Source organism: Terrapene carolina, unplaced genomic scaffold, assembly GCF_002925995.2.
Source record: "Terrapene carolina triunguis isolate 2854851 unplaced genomic scaffold, T_m_triunguis-2.0 Scaffold211, whole genome shotgun sequence".
Classification (NCBI taxonomy): domain Eukaryota; kingdom Metazoa; phylum Chordata; order Testudines; family Emydidae; genus Terrapene; species Terrapene triunguis.
In genome coordinates, this window is record NW_020664562.1 from 32,882,045 (window position 1) to 32,903,359 (window position 21,315).

General features: G+C 45.6%; 1 protein-coding gene across 1 annotated transcript in view; it reads right to left on the minus strand.

The window, feature by feature from the left end:
* Positions 1-2,356, minus strand: part of LOC112109815 (medium-chain specific acyl-CoA dehydrogenase, mitochondrial) — a 43,905-nt gene extending 41,549 nt beyond the window's left edge. Inside the window, exon 1 of the mRNA XM_026655995.1 lies at positions 2,274-2,356. Within this exon, the coding sequence (XP_026511780.1) occupies positions 2,274-2,297 (24 nt within the window). The 5' untranslated portion in view covers positions 2,298-2,356. The remainder of the gene's footprint in view (positions 1-2,273) is intronic.
* Positions 2,357-21,315: the final 18,959 nt, after the last annotated feature.

Sequence of the window (21,315 nt, forward strand, 5' to 3'; positions counted from 1 at the left end):
CACCAAAATGTCCACCAGCACCTCTTAGATGCTCCACCCGCTTCCTGAGGAAAGAGTGAACACGCACGCAAGCGAAGTTCTTGAAAAGGGGTCTCCTCCATGTTGCTAGGCAGGATGTGTTGATGGGCTGTTCAAACTTCCTGTAATGTGCAGGGTGGGCAGTAAAGTTTTCCCACAATGCACCACACACAAAGGGTTAGAGTGGCCACATTTTGGGAGGGCACTAGAGAATCTGAGATATTGTTGGCTTCACTCAGGTCTGTGAGCTGCAGAGTGGACTCCAGAGCCAGAGGTTTGAGCCCTGGCTAGAAAATTGTTAATGTAGGGTTAAGAATTACTATAGATGCACAAGCCCCAGGTTCTCTAACACAGGTCAGCTGACTCACATCCCACTAACCCTGGGCTTACATTGCAGCATAGACATACCCCCAGAGGCTGAAGCTGGTGCAGAACTGGCAAGCACCTTATTATGTGGCACAGCTTGCTGCAAGTACAGAACATCAACTTTCCATGATTGGCATTTGTTGCCTGTTAGCTTTGAGGTGAATTTTAAGGTGTTAGGTTTGATCTGTAAAACACTAAATGGCATGGGACTTTTCTCCCTGCATGACATTGCCACTGCCACAGCCACAGTCAGCAGAGGTGGTCAAGTTGGTATAAAAGAGAGAGTTGCTGCCAGGAGGGGAACTCATCTACAGAAGTTGTTTACCTTGCTAATCTCGAATACCTAAATTTGTTGATCATCACAGTCAGCTGCAAGAACCATCTATTTACCTAGGATTTCAGAGTGACAGGGCTATAATAAAGGCTGGTATTTGTGGTAAATAGGGTATTTTGACATCTTTGGAGTAAATATTTTCTGGCTTGAGGGTGATAAGTAGCTGCTAGTTCAAGTAGAATTTATTTTCTTGTATAGAACTGTATTTTTAATTTCTAGAGAAAGTGATTAGAACCTAGCATAAATTCTTTTTACAGCACTATAAATCAAATTAAAATATATAATTAGAGATGTATATTTAAGGAGATACCTCCTTGTCACATATTTTCAAAAATCCAAAGCTTTGTTCTCTTATTAGTGATCACTTCTGTTTAGTCTGAAGCAGAAGTTATGTTTATTCATTATTTTTTCCTCCAGGGATTTAGTGTCTTGGACTCCTCTAGCATTTCCCACACCAGCAGAAGAGCCCCAAGGTTGTGTAACACATGCTGGTAAACACTAAACAAAAGACAGAGAATCAGCATTTTGGAAGTTTAACACCTGAACTGTTCAAACATTAATCTGTCTCCAAACGCTGAGGCACAAACACAGAACAGGGAAAGGACTCCAGGAGCCTGCAATTCTTCACTCTCCAGTGCACCTGCTCCACGGGGCTTAGCTTTAGAAAGCACTGTCATTTCTAAAAGCCACACTCCGGAGAAGAGCAAGAGGCCAGTTGAGTGAAGCCTTCTTGCAGAATTTATTAGAGCCAGGAGTACAGGGGGAGAAGAATGACTTGGTCAAAGAGCGGTGTACATTCTATCAGGATGGCGCACAAATACACACACCCAGCCTAAGCCTCAGCTCTGTCCTCTTTCTCCCCACACTCAGGGACTAATGATTCAATGGACGTCAGCGTCTTCCACATTCCTCTCCACAGTTTCCCCCCTATATACCCAGGACCCCAGCGTCTCCTTTGCCTTGCCTTCTATCCCCCAGCACGAGCCCTCCCTTCATGACCTGACCATTCCCTCAGCCCTGGTGGCTCTCCTACTTCAAGCTGCGGCCTCCCACCCCTCCCTGCCCCTGGTGTCACTCCGGCCCCCGCCTGGGCCCCCCCCCCCCCATTTCCTTCGATCCTAGGCTCTCATCACCGCCACCTGTACCCCCTTGTGAGCCGCAGCACACATCTGCAGGGGCGGGGCCTCCACTTCAGGCTCTGACCCTTGCACCTTCCCTCAGAACCGATCACAGTGTGCGCATGCCTGAGCCTCAGGTGCTCCCCAGTAACCCCCATTTCCTGAGCCGCAATATATCTCCCTTCAACGGCCCCTTCTCCCTCGGTCGGGGTGACCCATGTCCCCACGGGGCCGCCCCCCGCTTCTCCCGCGGCCGGGGTGACCCATGTCCCCCCGGGGCCGCCCCCCGCTTCTCCCGCGGCCGGGGGGACTCATGTCCCCCCCCCGGGGCCGCTCCCCCGACTTCTCCCGCGGCCGGGGCCTGCACTGCCCCAGTCCCACCTCCCCAGCGCCAGGCCTGTTTCTCTTTCCCCGCCGGGCCAATTCCTCCTCCTCACCCGGGTGACCCTCAGCGCAGACATCTTGATGGGCGCTGCTATCGAGCTCGAGCTGACCCCGCCGGCTGCAGGCGACGAGCAGTGTCCGCTAGGCCCCGCCTACGGGGCGGGGCTGAGAGACTGGGCCCGTTGAACAGCTCGGGGGCGGGGCTGGGTTCGGGTCCGGGCTCAAAGTTCCGCGTTCAACGTGCACCCGACAGCCAGCGGGCCAAGGGGCCAGCCAGGGGCCCAGGGCTCACCCTGGTCGCGGAGAAAGGCAGCGTCCCGAGAGTGGCGCTGGGCAGAGGGGGGAAGAGGAGACTGTAGGTGAGAGGGCCAGGCTTGGGTGGGGGTCAGGTTTCGGAGGGGCTTACCTTTTCAGGGGGGTCTGAGTCCCCCTTCCGCCCCCCCCCATGTTAGCCCTGCCTGTTTTGAGTGAGGAGCTTAGAACAGGAATGCATTCGGAGCATGCACTCCCTGCATGACTGCTTGGGGTGCGAAGCTGAGAACGGGTATGCTCAACACACACATCTCAGACTCTCCTGAACTGGAGAGTGGAGAAGGGAACACCTGATGGAGCAGTTCACACATCTCACAGCTATTGTTTCAGGCTGTATTCATCTCCATTGGGTATTCTCTTTCAGAGATGAAGCTCAGCCCTGTTGTTGAACCGATCCTTGCTGCTGTCAAGTTGCCCTGTGTATGGCTTCATAAGCCGTGGTATTAAGGGATAGGTGGCATCTCCCAGGATCACAATGGGCATTTTGACTTCCCCTATGGTGATCTTCTGGTCTGGGAAGAAAGTCCCTGCTTGCAGCTTCCTGAACAGGCCAGTGTTCTGAAAGATGCGTGCGTCATGCACCTTTCCGGACCAGCCTGCGTTAATGTCCGTGTAACGTCCACTGTGATCCACAAGCGCCTGGAGAACCATTAAGAAATACCCCTTGCAATTAGTGTACTTGGTGGCCAGGTGGTCTGGTGCCAGCATTGGAATATGCGTGCCATCTATTGCCCCTACACAGTTAGGGAAGCCCATTTGTGCAAAGCCATCTACAGTGTCACGTTGCCCAGAGTCATGGTCTTTCGGAGCAGGATGTAATTAATGGCCCTGCAGACCTCCATCAACACAAGTCCAACGGTAGACTTTCCAATTCCGAACTGGTGAACAACCGATCTATAGCAGTCTGGAATAACCAGCTTCCACAGTGCAATCACCACACACTTCTCCAATGGCAGGGCAGCTCTCATTCTCATGTCTTGCACTGCAGGGCTGGGGTGAGCTCATCGCACATTCCCGTGGATTGTGACTTTCCTTATCCGAAAGTTCTGCAGCCACTGCTCATCATCCCAGACGTGCATGATGATGTGATCCCACCACTCAGTGCTTGTTTCCCGAGCCCAGTAGCGGTGTTCCACCTCCGTGAATGCCACAAGCAATCTTGTTGTAGCTACTACACGTGACGAGATCAATGTCGCACTCCTCTTGCCTTTGTAGTTTAAGGAATAACTCCACTGCCACTCGTGACGTGTTGGTCAGTGCGAGCAGCATACAGGTCAACAGTTCGGGATCTATTTCTGCAGCCCAAAGAGGCAGGGTGCGCAGTACACAAAACGTTGAACGATGGCGCCAAATGCGGCTGGAAGCACAGGGATTGTTGGGATGCGAAGCAATGCATCAAGGGGCATAGGGCCAGGACCCAAGATGCCCCGTGACCCCCTCTGCCTTCCCAGAACTCTAAGCGGCAGAAGAGGTACTCTGTGGGATAGCTGCCCAGAGTGCACCACTCCAAATACCACTGCAAGTAACTCCCAGCGCTGTAACTCTGCCAGTGTAGACATGCCCTAAGTGACATAAATTACACCAACAGATGCGTCGGTGTGGACAGTGCTATGTCGGCAGAAGACGCTCTCCTGCCAACATAGCTACTGCTGCTGGTTGGGGGTGGTTAACTATGTAGCCAGCATAAAGCGACTATAAGGGAGATCTTACAGTGGCGCAGCTGCATCCATACAGCTGTGCCACTTTAACATCTCTAGTCTAGACTGAGCAAGTGCAGAATGACTGTTGAGTGTGCTTTTGGCTATTTAAAAGCCCGCTGGCGCTGCCTCTGTGGGAAGCTGCATCTGGCCAATGACAATATTCCTATCCTTATAGCCGCGTGCTGTACGCTTCATAATTTGTGAAAGGAGGGTGAAAGCTTCGCTCAGGGCTGGCCTGCAGAGGATCAGAGCCTGGAGGCTGAGTTTGAACAGCCAGAGACCAGGGCTATTAGAGGGGCGCAGCGCGGGGCCATAAGGATCAGGGATGCCTTGAGGCAGCAATTTGAAGCTGAAAGCCACTAATATTTGTTGCTATGCTTGGGAGTGCAGTGCTTGTAATGCTAGGAGGTGATTGGTGCAGATGATACAATTATGTTAAACCCGCATATTGTATGTTGCTTTGCAGGGCTCTTTTTGCTTTCAATTAATAGGATAAAGATGGCTTTCAAACCAACACAATTCTTTTATTAAAAAACAACAACTGGAGGAGACTCAAACAAAAAAAACCCACATCAACAGTGAGGGGGATGGGGGAAGGGAAGGTTCCAGGAGGAGGTGGGGTCCCGGGACAGCTAAAGATTTGTGTATGTCCAGGGATCACATCCAACCTTCTCCTTTGGAGTACAATGCGCAGGTACTGTACTTCAGCAGGGCCAAACTGCAGAGGGATGGGTGTTGAGTGCAGTGAGTAGTGGGAGTCCACGACTGAGAGCCAGCGGGCCTGGGAGGAGTGTGAGGGGGAGGAATGGAATGCCGCAGGTATAGACTGGAACTAGGAGGTTGATAAGAGTGTGTTGGCGGTGTGTGGGGGGAGCATGGGAAAGAGTTTTGTGATAGCAGCTGCAGGGGAGGGTGGGTGCGGAGCTGCTCGGTTTGCAGTGCTAGTATCGCCTGGAGCATGTCAGCTTGGCGCTCCATAACCTTTAAGAGCTGCTCCATGGCTTCATTCTGGCGTGCCGCATTCTCCTTTTGGTCCCTCTTCTCGCTGTCCCGCCACTCCTTCAATTCCTGTTTCTCGGTGGCGGAGTGCATCGTAACATCATGCAGAAAGTCCTCTTTAGTTCTTCTTGGCCACTTTCTAATTCTGCTCAGCCGTTCAGCCGTCGATAACAAAGAGGGAGGCTGTGCTCCCAAGGTCATCTCTGTGAAGTTTAAACGCAACATTTTACAGAAGCAGTATTGTTTGCAACACACACAACACTGATTCAGTGATTTAAAACACAGCCAGTACTCACACACCTGTCACTAACTGGCTGACCCCAGGCAAGCACACATGAGCTACAAGACCCCCAAAATGGTGAGTAGCCGCAGGGGCAGGGTAAATCACTCTTCCCAGACCCTGCTGTACACTGGGCACGTGGCTCTTGGGGAGAGCCAGTACTGTAGGGGGGCCTGATAATCATTCCTGTACCCACACTTTTCACAGGAGGTGATCATTATGGAAGATATCTCGCTTCTGATGGTGAGCAGGAAATCAAGGGAGGGTCTTCTCCAAGACTGCAGCTTCCACCCTGCAGCTCCTATGCAGCTCGCCTTTGTGCAGCAATGGCACAGTGACGCGGGAAAGTTACCGTAAATTGGGCAAGAAACAAAGCAGCTCTGCCGAAGAACCTGTAGCAGCGGATCACACAGTATCTTCATGAGAGTTTCCTGGAGATCTCTGAGGAAGATTCCCGTGAAGTGAGGGAGTCAATCAACAGCCTGTTCCGCTGCTCAGACTAGGATCTGGGGTGGGGGCACTGAAGGTAATGCAGACTTACACATCTGAAATCCAGAAAATGAATAGTTAATATATACATTTTCCTGGTGAGGGGTGGGGCTGATCAGAGTGTGTGGGGAAGGGACCTGGGCTGGTTTGGAAGTGAGGGCCAGAGTGGATGGACCTGGGGCATGGCTTCCCAGCCTGACTGAAGCAGGGCCTGGGCCTGGGAATCCAAGCTGGAGGTGGGTAGTGGGAATGAGGGGCCCAGCTCAGAATGCACTCAAGCTACAAAACCAAGGTAGCATGCAACCCCCACCCTAGTAAGACACTGCCCATGATATGTGTACACAGCAGCATAGGGCAGAAAATAGCAAGGAGCAATTTCTTACATGTTAATGGCTTCTACTATGCCAGCTGATGGCTTAATTGGAAGGAGAAAGGAAGCTGGAAATGTTGGTGGGGGAGGGGTACATATTGCAGGGAATGGTTGGGCAGGGGATGAAAAAGGCTTCTCTCATATACTTACAGTTATTATAAGCATCATGTGATAAAACTGTCACATAGATTGATGAGATTCTCTCATTGGCCCTGTTAGTAACTATGCATTGCAAACATTTCAAAGCAGCACCATTATCCTCATTCTGCTATAACAAAATGTAGAGGAGCGGAAAGGAGCACAGATGACATACATAGCAACTGGGTGGCCTCGTGGAAAGAACACTGGACTAGAACTATTCCTAGTCTTGCCACTGGCCTGGTGGGTGACTTTGGGCAGGTCACGTTACCTCTCTGTGCCTCAGTTTCCTTTCTGTAAAATGGGGATAATGATGTAAAGCTCTTTGAGATCTATTGCTGAAAAGTACTATATAAAAACTAGGTCTTTTGACTGTTGTCTGGCCACAGTTGTGTATCAGCTGCAGACCTACGTGAGGACTACAATTGTCTAAATGAGCACTCGCTCCTACCAACATTTCTCTTTCTGTTTAAAAAAATAGGAAATTAAAGGGCAAAAATTCAAACGTCTGAAAACTAGGAAATATAGAGTTAAGGTAAATTAAAAATACAGTTATGTGCATCCTTAACTCTACTCTGTGTGATCAACGCACCCATATCACACACGTTCCCACTCTGCCTTTTCACTGTAATGGACAGGCACTACCTGCACTCGTCCTACGCTCCAACACTGAACCTGTCCCCCAGCAGAATTCCAAACTTGTAAAATTTAACAACCACTTTATACCCTTCTATCACCGCTTCACATTTGCTCACATGATACCACTTAAATCTGTTCTTTCCCTATGCATCATTAAATCCACAGATTGCTCTCATATCCCACTAGTGGGAAGAAGACCCTAATGTCCTGATACTGACACATCCTACACAATTCTATATTGAAATGGTGCAGACTGAAATGAAACCTGTTTCCTTTGATAACACTCATGGGAGGACTCAGACCCAGATTTCTTCATATCACAGTCACAGCTCTCCCAAGCTTGTCTAGTTTATTCCTCCACCATTTAAGACAATTACATTTAACAGTGAATGCAGCTGCAGTGCATGAAGATAATTCCCAGTGGCTATTGCCAGCTCCTAGGAAGCAGAGTTAAGGTTGCATGGGCATTCTGTATTACTTGGTTTTCAGAAGGCTGAATTTTGTGAACTCCACATGCTGAAAGGGAACAAGCTATCAGCAGGCAACCTTAACACTGTGTTAACGTTTTTTGCCATTTAATTATATGATAGTTAGAAATGAAGACGTCTGTAGGAACTTTGGTTTGTTAGATGAATTAAGAACAAGAAAAATGGCTAAATTTGTTGAATTGTGTTACAGGTATAAAAGACAGTTATTATTAGTGTGGTGTCATTTTTGCTCATTAAACAACAAAAATAATGTGAAGATACTACTTCGGCACATTTGTCCAGGGAAGCTGGAACAATTTTTATAGGGGGGGTGCTGAGAGCTATTGAACCAAACTGTAAACCCTACATATAATGGAATCCACTTCAAGCCAGGTGATGCGGCAGCAGCACCCCCAGCACCTCGAGTTCCAGCACCTATGCAGTTGACTCCCAGATAATTATGTTTATTAATTGTATGCAAACATAAAAGACCGGGCTTAACACATATTGCTGATCTGAGTGGTTTCTGATGGGGTATTTTAAACTGATGTTAATTTTCACATAAATTTCCCAGTAAATATGGGGCATTCGATACGAAAGTGGTGGATGCTCTAGTCTATAGATAAAAAGATTTTGTAAGGATACCTACCTATCTTTGAGCTATATATTAGGACAAACGGCCCACGGACATCATATCATCCTGTAATCACCTACAATTAATACATAATTTCTGGACTCCCAAAAAAGATTATTGGGGATTTGAATAAAAATGCTCACTAACCACTTTCAAAATAAATATACATAGTGAATTCAATTTCTGTATAAAGGCCAAATCTAAAAAATAATGTACCAAATAACCTGTTTCCCTCACTTTTTCCCCATAAATGTTTGACAGAATCCTCATTTTAAAGCAGCTTGCTAATCTGAAGACATATATGCTGGAGAGCAGTTTAGATACAGTATCAGTTTAATGGACAGGTATTTTAAATCTCCATGATTACTTTGATGAGTTTGATAAGCCATGATTGTCAGTAATTTAAAAAAAAGGCAATTTTAGGGAGGAGCGGCACCAGGGTTTTTGCCGCCCTAGGCGGCAGCGCTCCTTCACAGTAATCGGTGGTAGCTCCTCCTCTGAAGCTGCATTCTCGGCGGCGGGGGTCCTTCCGCTCCGGGTCTTCGGGGCACTTCAGCGGCGGGTCCCAGAGCGAGTGAAGGACCTGCCGCTGAATTTCCGCTGACGACCCGGAGCGGAAGGACCCCGCTGCCGAATTTCCACCGAGGGTGGCGAAATGCCGCCCCCCACATCCTGCCGCCCTAGGCGACCGCCTAAGGTCGCCTAATGGAAATGCTGGCCCTGATTTTAGGTAATAGCTTTGTATGGCCCCACATATCAGATTACTCTTGTGGTGTTTCCTTCTTATTAGAATCTTTTCTGTGTTATTTCTTGGAATATGTACTTACTGACTGATAAACAGAGGCTGATTCTGATCTCACACAGGCTTTACATCATGAGTGTAACTCCTTCGACTTCATTGAGGTCACACCTGACTTGCACCAATATAGTTGGAATCAGAATCAGGTCCATAGTCTCATTAACTAGTATCCTATAACTACTTTGATAGATGCAGTATAGTTGTAGCCCTGTTGGTCCCAGGATATTAGAGAGACAAGGTGGGTGAGATAATTTCTTTATTGGACCAACTTCTGTTGGTGAGAGAGACAAGCTTTCAAACCACACAGAGCTCTTTTTCAGGAAGCTTGTCTCTCTCACCAACAGAAGTTGGTCCAATAAAAGATATACCTCACCCACCTTGTCTCTTTACTTTTGATAGAGGCATTTTTCCAGGTGGAGACACTTGATTAATAGACAGACCACTGGTTTTAACTCCTTTATCAGTACATGTTTCTGTTCTCACAAGAAACATAGTTCAATAAAAGGTCTAGTCACAATATAGGACTCTGTCTTGTTTAAGTAAATCCTCAAGATTTTGGTGTATGCTAACTATATATTTCTAATGTGCTAATCACCATACTACCTAGGTCACAAATAAAAGGATTCCAAGTTTCAGTGTTCTCTTGGAATGGCTACATCCTAAATAGGGTGGTATCCCATAGGTCATCTTCATGGGAGATATCTAGGTGAAGAAAATCATCAGTCAGTATATTATTGCCTCTATTGAGGCAATTTAACTACTTAATTTATTGAGCAGTCCACCTTTCTATCCATCTATCACCTATTTCTCTAGGTATTTATCATTGTAATAAGTGAACACCTCTGAGTGAATTTATCCTCACAACACCCCTGTGATATAGGGAATTATTATCCCCATTTTATAGTTTTGATACTGAGGCACAGAACAAAATAATGGCCTGATTTTGATAGCCTTATTTCTACTGAATAGCACCTTACTTCATGTATAGTCCAGCTGTGACTATTCATGGAGTAAGGTGCTAATAAACAGGAGTAAAGGTTTCAGGATCTGGCTATAAGGATGGGATTCACAAGGTATTTAGGCACCTAGTTTCAATTGAAATCAATAGGAAGTTAGGTGCCTAAATACTTTTTTGAATCCCACCCTAAGTAACTTTCTCAAGATGACACAGAAGTCTGTGGCAAAGCTGTGAATTGAACTCATGCTGTGCATGTCTTACATTGGGACAATTTCTATTTCAGTGATGTCCCTTTGATGTAGCACCCTTCCTTGACTGAGCATGGCCCAATGAAACTGTAGAAAGCTGCTGTAGAAGTAGAAAGAAAAGTTTTTAAAAAATTGGTAGGACAGTCACAGTTTTCGTAATCTGGCCCTGCATCTTGCAGGCTTTTTAAAAATCTTATATTTACTTCTGGTTTGACACAACAGCAGTTTGTCCACATCTTTGAGTTGCAATATGGGGACAGGCTGATGCAAATATCTTGTCATGCAGTTTAAAAATAAGCAGATGTCCTTACTGACAGTCACAACCTTAACATTACATAAAACTGAAATGAGAGAGCTGTACAGAAATCATTCTAGACAAAAGATACCTACAGCCCGTTACGGGTCCTACACCACTGTGTAATATCCACATTGAGTTGGTTAAAGCACTCAAGCCTAGCCTACACTAAATGGTTAGGTCGAAGTAAGCTGCCTTGTGTCAACCTAGCTGTGGAAGAGTCTTCAATTAAATTTGGTTCCCACTGACATAAGGGCCTCTCTACTCCAATTTAGTAACACCACCTCCCAGAGCGGCATAGAGACATGGTCGATGTAATTAGGTCAACACGGTGTCAGTGTAGACACTGTGCTGCTTACATCGACTCTTACTGGCTTTCAGGAGCCATCTCAGAATGCCCCGCACTGACAATACAATCAATACAAGTGCTACTAGTGAGGTTGCGCACCACCGACACAAGGAGCCAAGTGTGCGTGAACACAAACGATTTAATAACTGTGGTGGCTGTATGCTAATCTAAATTAGGTCGACATAATTTTGTAGTGTAGACATGGCCTCAGGGTCTTCTATGGACCTATCCAGCAAGCGTCCTCTCCTGTTATTATTCACCCCGTCCTCCACACTTATAATTATTAAAGTAAAATGGTATGTTTGTGTTTTCCCTTATAGACAAATCCTATAGAATTTAATAGGGATTAAACCAGCTGAATTCTATAGAAATATAATTGGGTTCTATAGACATTACTTTAAAATGTCTGTAGATTTGAATAGAAAAGGCTATCCTTCCATTAGGTTTTAAGTCATTCTATAAAATTCTGCAGCAGAAATATAATTTTTCAATAAATTCTATAGCATGATCCAAAACCCTTGTAGATCAATGACTGTTTTCTATGACATTCAACATCCACAAAGGTTTATGAATTAAACTGAACTAAAACAATTGTTTTAATAAAATCCTGTGCAAACAGTAGCAGCTAACTAAGGTGCTATATATCCTACAAAGATAAAAATGTTTTAAACATGGTTGTTACCCTACCATGTTATAGCATTGTTGGTTTGTTTTTGTTTTTTTATCTTATCTGTGTGAAATGGAAAAAAATGTAACTCTGTTAGGCAGGGAACTTGTTTCACTCCTTCACTTCAATCCCTCATTTCTCTTCCTCAGCCCCAGTATCTTGGCTTCTCCTTTGCTAGTGAGCCTACAGTACTTTTTTACGTTTCATTCCTCCTGTGAGATTTCCCCCCCTCAGTGTAGTGTCCATGCTGGCCAGAAAAAAAATGTCACATCCTGCTTAAATGTGGCTGTGATGCAGTTATTTTTGAAGTATAGATGGAATGTAGAACAGTCCCATACCTCACTGTGGGGAGGAAGAGTGCAGGGGTAGGTTTGTTGAGGAGGATGCAAGTGGAGGCAGGGACAGACTGGCCAGTGGAGAGAGTAAGTACAGAGACAAGATCTGGCTTGGGCAGGGACAGTCCTGCTGGAGAAGAAAGACAAGCTGGCTGAGAGTGGGTAAATTGGGAATAGGGACAGACTGGCTGGAAGGATAGAAGTGGAGACAGGGACACCAGGATGCTGGCCAGGTGATAATGCCGCCGAAAAGGATCTGGGAGTTCTAGTGGATCACAAATTGAATATGAGTCAACAATATGATGCAACTGTGAAAAAGACTTTTCTCATTCTGGGGTGTATTAACAGGAGTGTCGAATGTAAGACATGGGAAGTAATTATCCAGCTCAGTCTGCACTCTGCTGGAGTACTGTGCAAATCCTGTGTACCACACTTAGGAAAGATGTGGACAAACTGGAGAGAGAGCAACAAAAATGATAAAACGTTTAGAAAACTTTATCTATGAGGAAATATTAGAAAACACAGGCATATTTAGTCTTGAGAAAAGAAGACTGAGGGGGGAACCTGATAGTCTTCAAATATATTAAGGGCTGTTATAAAGAGGACAGTGACCTATTGTTCTCCATGTTCACTGAACAGGGCCGGCTCCAGGGTTTTGGCCGCCCCAAGCAGCCAAAAAAAAAAAGCCACGATCGCGATCTGCGGCAACAATTCGGCGGAAGGTCCTTCGCTCCGAGCCGGAGTGAGGGACCGTCCGCTGAATTGCCGCCGAATAGCTGGACGTGCCGCCCCTCTCCGGAGTGGCCGTCCCAAGCACCTGCTTGACAAGCTGGTGCCTGGAGCCGGCCCTGTCACAGAAGGTAACAAGAAGTAGTAGGTTTAATCTGAAGCAATGGAGATTTAAATTACATATTAGGAAAACCTTTCTAACTATAAGGGGAGTTAAGCTCTGGAATAGGGTTCCAAGGGAGGTTATAGAAACCCCATCATTGGAGATTTTTAAGAGCAGGTTGAACAAACACCTGTCAGGGATGGTCTAGGTTTACTTGACTCTGCCTCAGCATGGGGGTGAATTTCATTACTTCTGGAGGACCCTTCCAGTCCTACATTTCTATGATTCTATGAATAGGAGGCATCAGCAATAGCTGTGAGGGAGATTAGAAGAAGTCCCCAGTCAAGGGCAGCAGCAGTAGGCAAAGGCAACTCAGAGCTAGGACACTAACCCTTCACACCCCCAAATAATTGCTTCCCCACTGCTACTTCTCATGTCTCCTAGTGGCAGTGTGGGATATTCCATGTCAGACTTCTCCAATGCCTCATCAAGACCCTGAGACACTCAAACTTTGAGGCTCCCAGAACAGGTTCAGCTTGTTCATGTTGTGTATTGAGGACTGTGTTGGAATTGCAAGCTATCACTTTAAGAGTGGGGGGTTTTCCTGATCCTGCAGTCAGAGTCAGCCTGGAATGAGCAAGTCTAGAACAAGCTAGGGTGAGTTACACCTCACTGCCTTAGGGAGCAGCCTGCTTTGTCTCTCTCTGTTTTTGGTTACTGTGTATTATTGTTCTGGATTAAAGAACAGTGAGGCTCCCCACCTCCCCGGAGACGGAAGAACCCGTCCGGAGGCCGGAGTGGGCAGAGCTAGGGAGCTCTGAGCCCGCCCCTCAGAGGGTCAGGTGGCGACCTGGAAGTATAAAGGTTCGCCCTCAGAGCTCAGTAAGGCCCCAGCCGCCGGAGAGGCCAGATGCCTCCAGCCTAGCTTGTGACTGGGAAAACCTCGCGGCCCAAGGCCGCTGCCAGGATTGGCCGGGCCTGCCCTGTGCCGCTTGCTGAGGAACCTATGTTGCTGGACCCCCCAGAGTACAACACCCTGACCCAGTTACTACCCGACGGGGAGTCTGGAAGTAACCCAGGGGCAGCCGACCCTAGTCTGGCTGCAGCACTACCAGAGCCCATGTCAGTGTGTTGCGGCCAGGATCCCCACTGACTAAGCAGCAGGTCTTCTGCTGCTGCTAGGGCCCCAGGCTGGGACGCAGTGGAGTGGGAGGGCCTGCGTCCTCCCTGCCACCCAACTCGTGGGTGGCAGTCTCCCCCTCTCCCAGGCCTTTGGAGGCTTGGGCCTACTGTCACTGCTCAGCTCTGCGTGAGCCCCTGACTCATTACTGTTTGTACTGTGGTTGCTCAGCCCTGCCTGAGGGCCTGAGCTCCTGACTCAGCATTGTTACCCCGTCCTGACCTAGGGCCTGGGCTTGATACTGTTTGTACTTACTGCTCAGCCCTGCCTGAGGGTCTGAGCTCCTGACTCGGCATTTGTTGCCCTGCCCTGACCTAGGGTCTGGGCTTATTGCTACTGTTTATAGTGCCAGTGCTCCGCTCCGGCCCGAGGGCCTGAGCACCTGACCCAGTGTTGCCCCGCCCTGACCCAGGGCCTGGGCTTACAGTATTTGTTCCTGTTACAGCAAGGGCTGCCGAGGGAGACCCCGTGGCCAGACTAATTCCCCAACATCAACTGTGCGTAGTGAGCCGATGTGGCTCCCCGCGGCCCCAGAAAGGGTCAAGCCCCGGTGAATCTTTGTACAAGGAATCAAAGTAGTGTTACATTGCAATCTTGCAGTAAGATTATTTCATATTTTCATCCAACTTCTCAATATACATACCATGAACATAAGAGTTCACATGAGAAGTGAACATGCAAAGAATTTTCTACATCTCTGTTGGGCAGGGGTGTCGCATTTCCAACTGGAATCCTACCAGAATCATCACAGGAGAGAGAAAGACAATCTCTCTTCCCGCCCGCTTTTCCTCTGCGTGAGCATCCAGGCTACCCCTTTGCTAATAAGCCTGCAGTAATTTTACTTATTCCTCCTGTGAGAATTTTTTTCTGCAGTATAGATTATATATTGCTTAGCCCAGTTCATTAATACAATAGAACATCCTATTTCATGCTAATGATCAGGAGACCTATTGATTATTGCTGAATTGTATAAATTAGCAAGTAAACACAATACAAAAATAAGGATAATGTACTGCAAAATATACTCAGTTCATTTATTTTGACAGTTGCAGTCTAGGCCTAATTATGAATGTTAATATTTAATAAGATGTTATAGAAGTGCTAAGTATTTTTATTATTCTTATTATTACTAGTAAATGTACTGCAGTATATTTTTTATTTAATTAAGTCTTAGCAATATCAGACCTCACTACAGCATCTGCTATGAAATTTTTATTAGAAATTTTTCTGTGTGGCCATGTAGTGCAGATTAGTGAGGCTCTAATGGAAAAAAAAAAAAAAATTGTAGCATTGGTATCCTGAAGTCAAAACCTACAGACTAGGATAACTTCAGAATAGGGCAACCTAACAAGCATGGCAGTTTCCCTTTAATAAAATTACGGAATTTATTTTTTATAAAAAAAATATTAATCATTGAATGTACTATCACAGTAGTGACTATAGATAAGGCTGAGATAGAATCTTTATTCTAAGTGGCTGTTTTCAGACTCTTGCAACTTTATCAAAAACAGTATTTTCTTTAACTGGATAACAGTTTGAAAGTGATATATGTATTTTGGAAAGTTTAGGAAAAAAGCCTACATGGCTTTTTTTTTTTCATGTGAAAATTATAAACTGTTCAGTTGTAAACATTTTCAGATATTTGTTTTATTTTGTGCTTGGATAACTCAAATTGCTTTGTTTCACAACTTCAGTAAGGACCGATGGTTGTGCCTCATTGTTATTACAAAGCCACATTTGTTCAGTCTTGGAGTTTTTTAGATAGGACACTGAGCATGCCTACACACAGAGTTTAATTTCTTGCCTTAACTTCAGAAAAAAATACTCAGGTATGTTTATTTTAATATCTAACACATACATTTGAGAATAATGGATAGTAATGGATACCAATTTAAAACATTCATATTGGATTTATAGAAAAATTGGTACAATTAAAGAGACTCACCCTGCATTCCTGGCGCACGCAAAACTTCCATTGACTCTTCACTGGGAATTTTGGATGTACAAAAATGCAGGCTCAAGCCACAAATCTCAGACTTTTAATGACACACATAATGGTACCTTGCACTCCTTTAACATCTGCCTACTGAGGATCTCAAAACACTTTATAAAATTTAAGGAATTTAACCTCAAGTAAGTAGTGATTTCGGCGTAAGTGATTGACCCAAGCTAATATAGGATGTCAATGGTCGATCCAGGAAGAGTACTTATGCCTCATGCTTCAGTGATAAGACTATCCCATCCTAATTTGTTTTAAAATATTATGTATTCTCCTCTATGTTATGTGAATGGTAGATTCAAACCTAGCTTCTGAAGAATTTTTTTAGAAACAGTTTAGTTGGACAACCATGGTTTTAATTTGCTCTGTGAGTGAGATATAGGCAGGTTAAAGACGTAAAACCCCCAAACAAAACAAAATAGCCATTGGGGGCAGGTACACTGCCTACCACTGGATTTGGAAAGCACCAGTGATACTAATCCAACCTAGATAATAATATTAAAATATTTGCTGCATTGAGCATTTTAGCAGCTGAAAAAAACTTTCAGATATGCTGCTCTTATTCCCTTTCTGCCTGGGAGAGCCATATTTTAAATATTTAACAAAGCTGCCTAGTTGCAATGAAAGCATCTACTTGTCAAAAATATTTAACATTTAGAGTAGCTCAGAAGCTGGAACAGTAACTTAATAAAAAGTATTTTATGGTTAGAGCTGCTGTGTGGGTAGGGTAAAACTACTTATAACTCTAATATTCATAGCCACTAAGTACCTTTGAAAGGAACTCTTTGTTGAAAACATCCTGTGTTTTACCACTTAAATGTTTGAATAATGTGAAAAATATTGTGCACAGTGAAAGAGAGAGCATATTTATATACATGTATATGTTTTCAGTGGCAAGTCCTTTTGTACTGTGGAATTGAGACATGTTTCTTAATTTTGCCTCAAGCTGAACAAACGTTAAATTTATTTCTAAACTGTTAAAACTTTTTTTTAATTACTTGATTTAAGAATGAGACAACAAAACCATGCTGAAACAAAGACTTGCTTTGTGGGCAGTTACATCTGAGGAAAGGGAGGCACTGTGTGTGATTATTTGAAGTGGAAGATGGTTTTCTTAAATTATACAGTTAAAAATTCTGTGTGAACTACTGTTCATAAAAGTATGAAGTTGTAGTTTTGGAGTCCGAAGTCATCTCTGCCATAGAATAGTAGCAGAGCAAGCTTCTCTAAACTGTCTCACCAATGTACCTCAACCCTGCTCTAAAGTGTCGCTGGGGTGAGAGGGGAGTTCAATATCCAGTATCAACATGGGGGAAGATTATTGCCAATTGTAGCGTTGATTGTTCCGCACGTATCCCTGTCGACAGAGAACTGAACTCAGTCCACTAAACTCATTTCACATGGACTACAGAATAGTGATCAGATTGTAAGGACTTTTGGTCACTAGTATCCAAGATTGTATTTGAAGTGGTAGTTTTGTAGATCAGTTTTGGAATCACTGGAAGGCTGAATGATGATCTGCATTGAATTATAGAAAAACCAGGCAGCTTCCATTTTTATTGTACATCAATAAGACTAACTTGCGGTTTGTCCTATCCTGTCACAGAAGTCATTATTTATCTACTTATAATGTGTAAATTCAAATTAATATAAAATTTAAATCGCAAAGTAACAGTAGAGGGTGCTGTGGTAAGAGACTGCTGTCTGGATTTTTAATAAATGTTTGTATTGACATTGTCAGTAATTTTAAATAGATAAAGCAACAGAAATAGTCATCTAGTGATAAATAAAAGCTACATATTGAACAGCAAAGTATAAATGGATGTTGGCTTAAAATGCAGTTTTAAGAATAATTATATAGTGAACTTCATTTATTTTTAGCAGCTGCAGCAAAGGACTGTATGCAATTTACACTTTGAAGCAAATTCTCCCCTCAGATACCTGGGTGCAATTCCCTTAGGGTATGTCTACACTACCCCGGATCGATGGGCAGCGATCAATTTGGTGGGGGGGTGTCGATTTTATCGCGTCTCATCTAGACGCGATAAATCGATTCCCGAGTGCTCTCCCATCGACTCCTGTACTCCACCGCCGCGAGAGGTGCAGGCGGAGTCGACGGGGGAGCGGCAGCAGTTGACTCACCACAGTGAAGACACCATAGTAAGTCAATCTAAGTATGTCAACTTCAGCTACGTTATTCACGTAGCTGAAGTTGCGTAATTTAGATTGATTTCCCCCCCCAGTGTAGACTAGGCGTTAGTAGTAGAGAGGAGTTGTGCCCATCTTTTCAGGGAAGAATGAGATGCTGATTATGCTGATACTGGTGCTGATGATTATTGTTTTTAATTGTCTGACAGTAATACCTAGAGACCTCCACAGAGATTAAAGCCCCATAGAGCTAGGTGCTGTAAAAACACATAGAAATAAGCATTGTCCTAAAAAGAGTGGTGTATATATTTATATGACAGACAATGAGTGTGAAGGAAGACCTAGAGACAAAAAGGTGAAGGCTTTCAATGACTTGATATGGTAGTTGGGTGCCAGAATCCCTTAGACCCCTTTGACAATCCCAGATGAAGCGATTGGGCCAAGTTCACACAGCACATGAGTTAAACTTGTTTTAATACTACAAATGATGCTGGGTTACTCTTTTGAGAAAATCATAGGAGCCCAATCATAATAGTTAAAAATTGGCAGTTTATTAAATAAACAACCAAACAATCCTAACCAAAAGAATGCCTAGTGTGCATGGCTGTGTTCTGTCAAGACAGACTTGAGAGATTAAACTACAGAGAGGTGCCTGGTTCTGGTAATTATGCTGACTGACATCCATAGGTGTCAGATTTTGATTTCACTTTTTTCCTCCAGCTAGACATTGCTTTGGGTCACACTGATGCCCCAGAGGTAGTGCTTTTCTGCAGAACTGGTTCCGTAAATTCCATTACTTCTGGCTGTAACCCTCCCTGAAAGTCAAATCCCATGACCAGTCTGAGTAAGGGGTATCCACATGAGGGGAACAGGGAAAGGAATTTCCCCCCATATTCTGAAGTAGTGAAATAGTGGTGGAGCTGCTCCATGGAGACTATTTCAGCTCACTGGTTAATGTACCTCTTCATACACCCAATGCTTCACCACTGCAGTGTGGAGAGAGCCAGAGGATCATTTTGCCATGTCCTTGATTATATAGAACTGTCCCCCACATAGCCTCTCTCCCATATACAGCCCATCCCTTTTCACAGTGGATAGTTTTGCTCTCAGGGGGACCTCTGGTAGTGGGGTGGGTCAGGATTTGCCCTTTAATCATCAAACTCTTCCTGGAGCAAGACTCTTGGATGAAATGAAGCCTTCTGTTTAAGCTGGTAAATATCTCTATCCCCTTATTTAAACCTCACGTACAATAAGGCTGAGAGCCTATATACCCCTACATTCACTCTTACAATTGCAGCAACTATTCTCCATCCCTCTACAGTCTACACCATCTATTAATTTAGAAAAAAAGAGAAGGAGAAACATGGAAAGAAATCAATACAAGAAACAGATATGAAGAAATAGAGAGTTATGGTAGCTGGCCAGGCTCTCAACAAATGTAAGTTGTCAGTCACTTGTTCAGCAGGTACTGTCAGGGCAGCCACATCATTGCGAATTACTTACTAGGTGTCTGCTATATGCGATCTGCCTGCATCCCTACTATAGAATGATTGTGTTTGCAGTGTGAGTGTTAGCGGCACTGGAGTCATATGTCTACATTGCCACTGTGAGTGACCCTCCTAGCCGACACAGACAGACTCAAGCTAATTTGCCTCTGGTTTCTATAAATAGAAGTGTAGAGGTTGCAGCTGGGACTGCAGTTCCTGCTTTTAAGGCCCCCTGATCTCCTGGGCTGAACTCAGGTGGCTAGCCTGAGTGCTGCCTGAGTCTCAACTTCTACATGGCTATTTTTAGTGTGTTAGCTCCAGCAGAGCTACTGCCAATCTGTCTACCTAGCTGGGAGGCTGCTCCCAGCTGCAGTGTACACATACACTTACACATACCCTCCCAGCTCAGGTGTAAAACCCCACTATACTGGAGTGAGAGTTTTCTGAGTGTGGATGGGACTTAGGTTAGGGGCAACACTCAAGTAAGAACCTGAGTTAACTTTGCACTAAAGACAAGCACTCTCTGAGTCAGCAAAGTCCTGATGCATGCACCCAAAGCCAAGTACACATTTACATACTTTGATGAAATGGGGTCACTTTGAGGCAGCGGTTCTTAACTTATTTACCATTGTGCGCTGCATATGCAGCTCTTTATGTGTTATATGGGCTGCAGCCACACAATATATATACTATGTCTATGGCCCTGAGGATGTCACATGGGCCGCAGCTGTATGCTGATTGGGCTGCAAACGGCCCATGAGCCACTGGTTGAGAACCACTGTTCTGAGGGAACATCTTATCCCAACACATAGGGGTATCAATCCTTGCTAACTGAGGCAGGAGGAAGGCAAATCTCCCCTCTTTCCCCCCCTCCTCACCCCATGTTCAGGGCCGGATTAACTCTCCTGTGGGCGCGGGGCTATTAGATTTTGTGGGGCCCATGTATACAAGTCTTTTTCCTAATTTAAAACAAAATGATCACAATTATGGCATCAAGTCTATTAATGCTATACTAAACTTGCCTTTTAATTAACATAAAGCCATTCTGTGGTTACATTTCAGTCTTAAAACATGTGGAATATAGTTAAGTTAATTCAAAATAGCCTACTTCTTACCTTAGAACAGCTGTTATATTAGTTTTTTTCTGGGAGGGAGTTTGGGTGCAGGAGGGGGCTCCAGGCTGGTGCAGAGTGTTGGGGTGCAGGAGAGGGTGAGGAGTGTGGGCTCTGGCAGGGTGTTTGGTGCAGGAGGGGATTCTGACCTGAGGCATGGGGTTGAGATGCAGGAGGGGGTGAGAGATGCAGGCTCCGGCTGGGAGGCGCTTACCAAAGGTGGCTCCTGGCTGGCGGTGCAGCAAGTCTCAGGCAGGCTGCCTGCCTGCCTGCCATAGCCCCACACCGCTCCCGGAAGCAGCCAGCTGCTGGCACGTCTCTGCACGCCCCTGGGGAGAAAGGGACAGGGTGTCTCTGTGCACTGCCCGTGCCCGCAAGTGCCTCCCCAGCAGCTCCCATTGGCCGGTTCCTGGCCAATGGGAGCTGCAGGGACAGTGCTGAGGGCGGGGGCAGTGCGCGGAGCTGCCTTCGCCCCCCGCCAGGGGCCGCAGAGACGTGCCAGCAGCCGTCTGCTTCCGGGAGCCATGTGGGACCATGGCATGCAGGCAGCCTGCCTGAGCCCTGCTGCGCCGCTGGACTTTTAGTGGCCCAGAGATCACGATCAACTGGCAGAAGCTCCAGGATCGACCAGTCGATTGTGATCGACAGGGTGGTGACC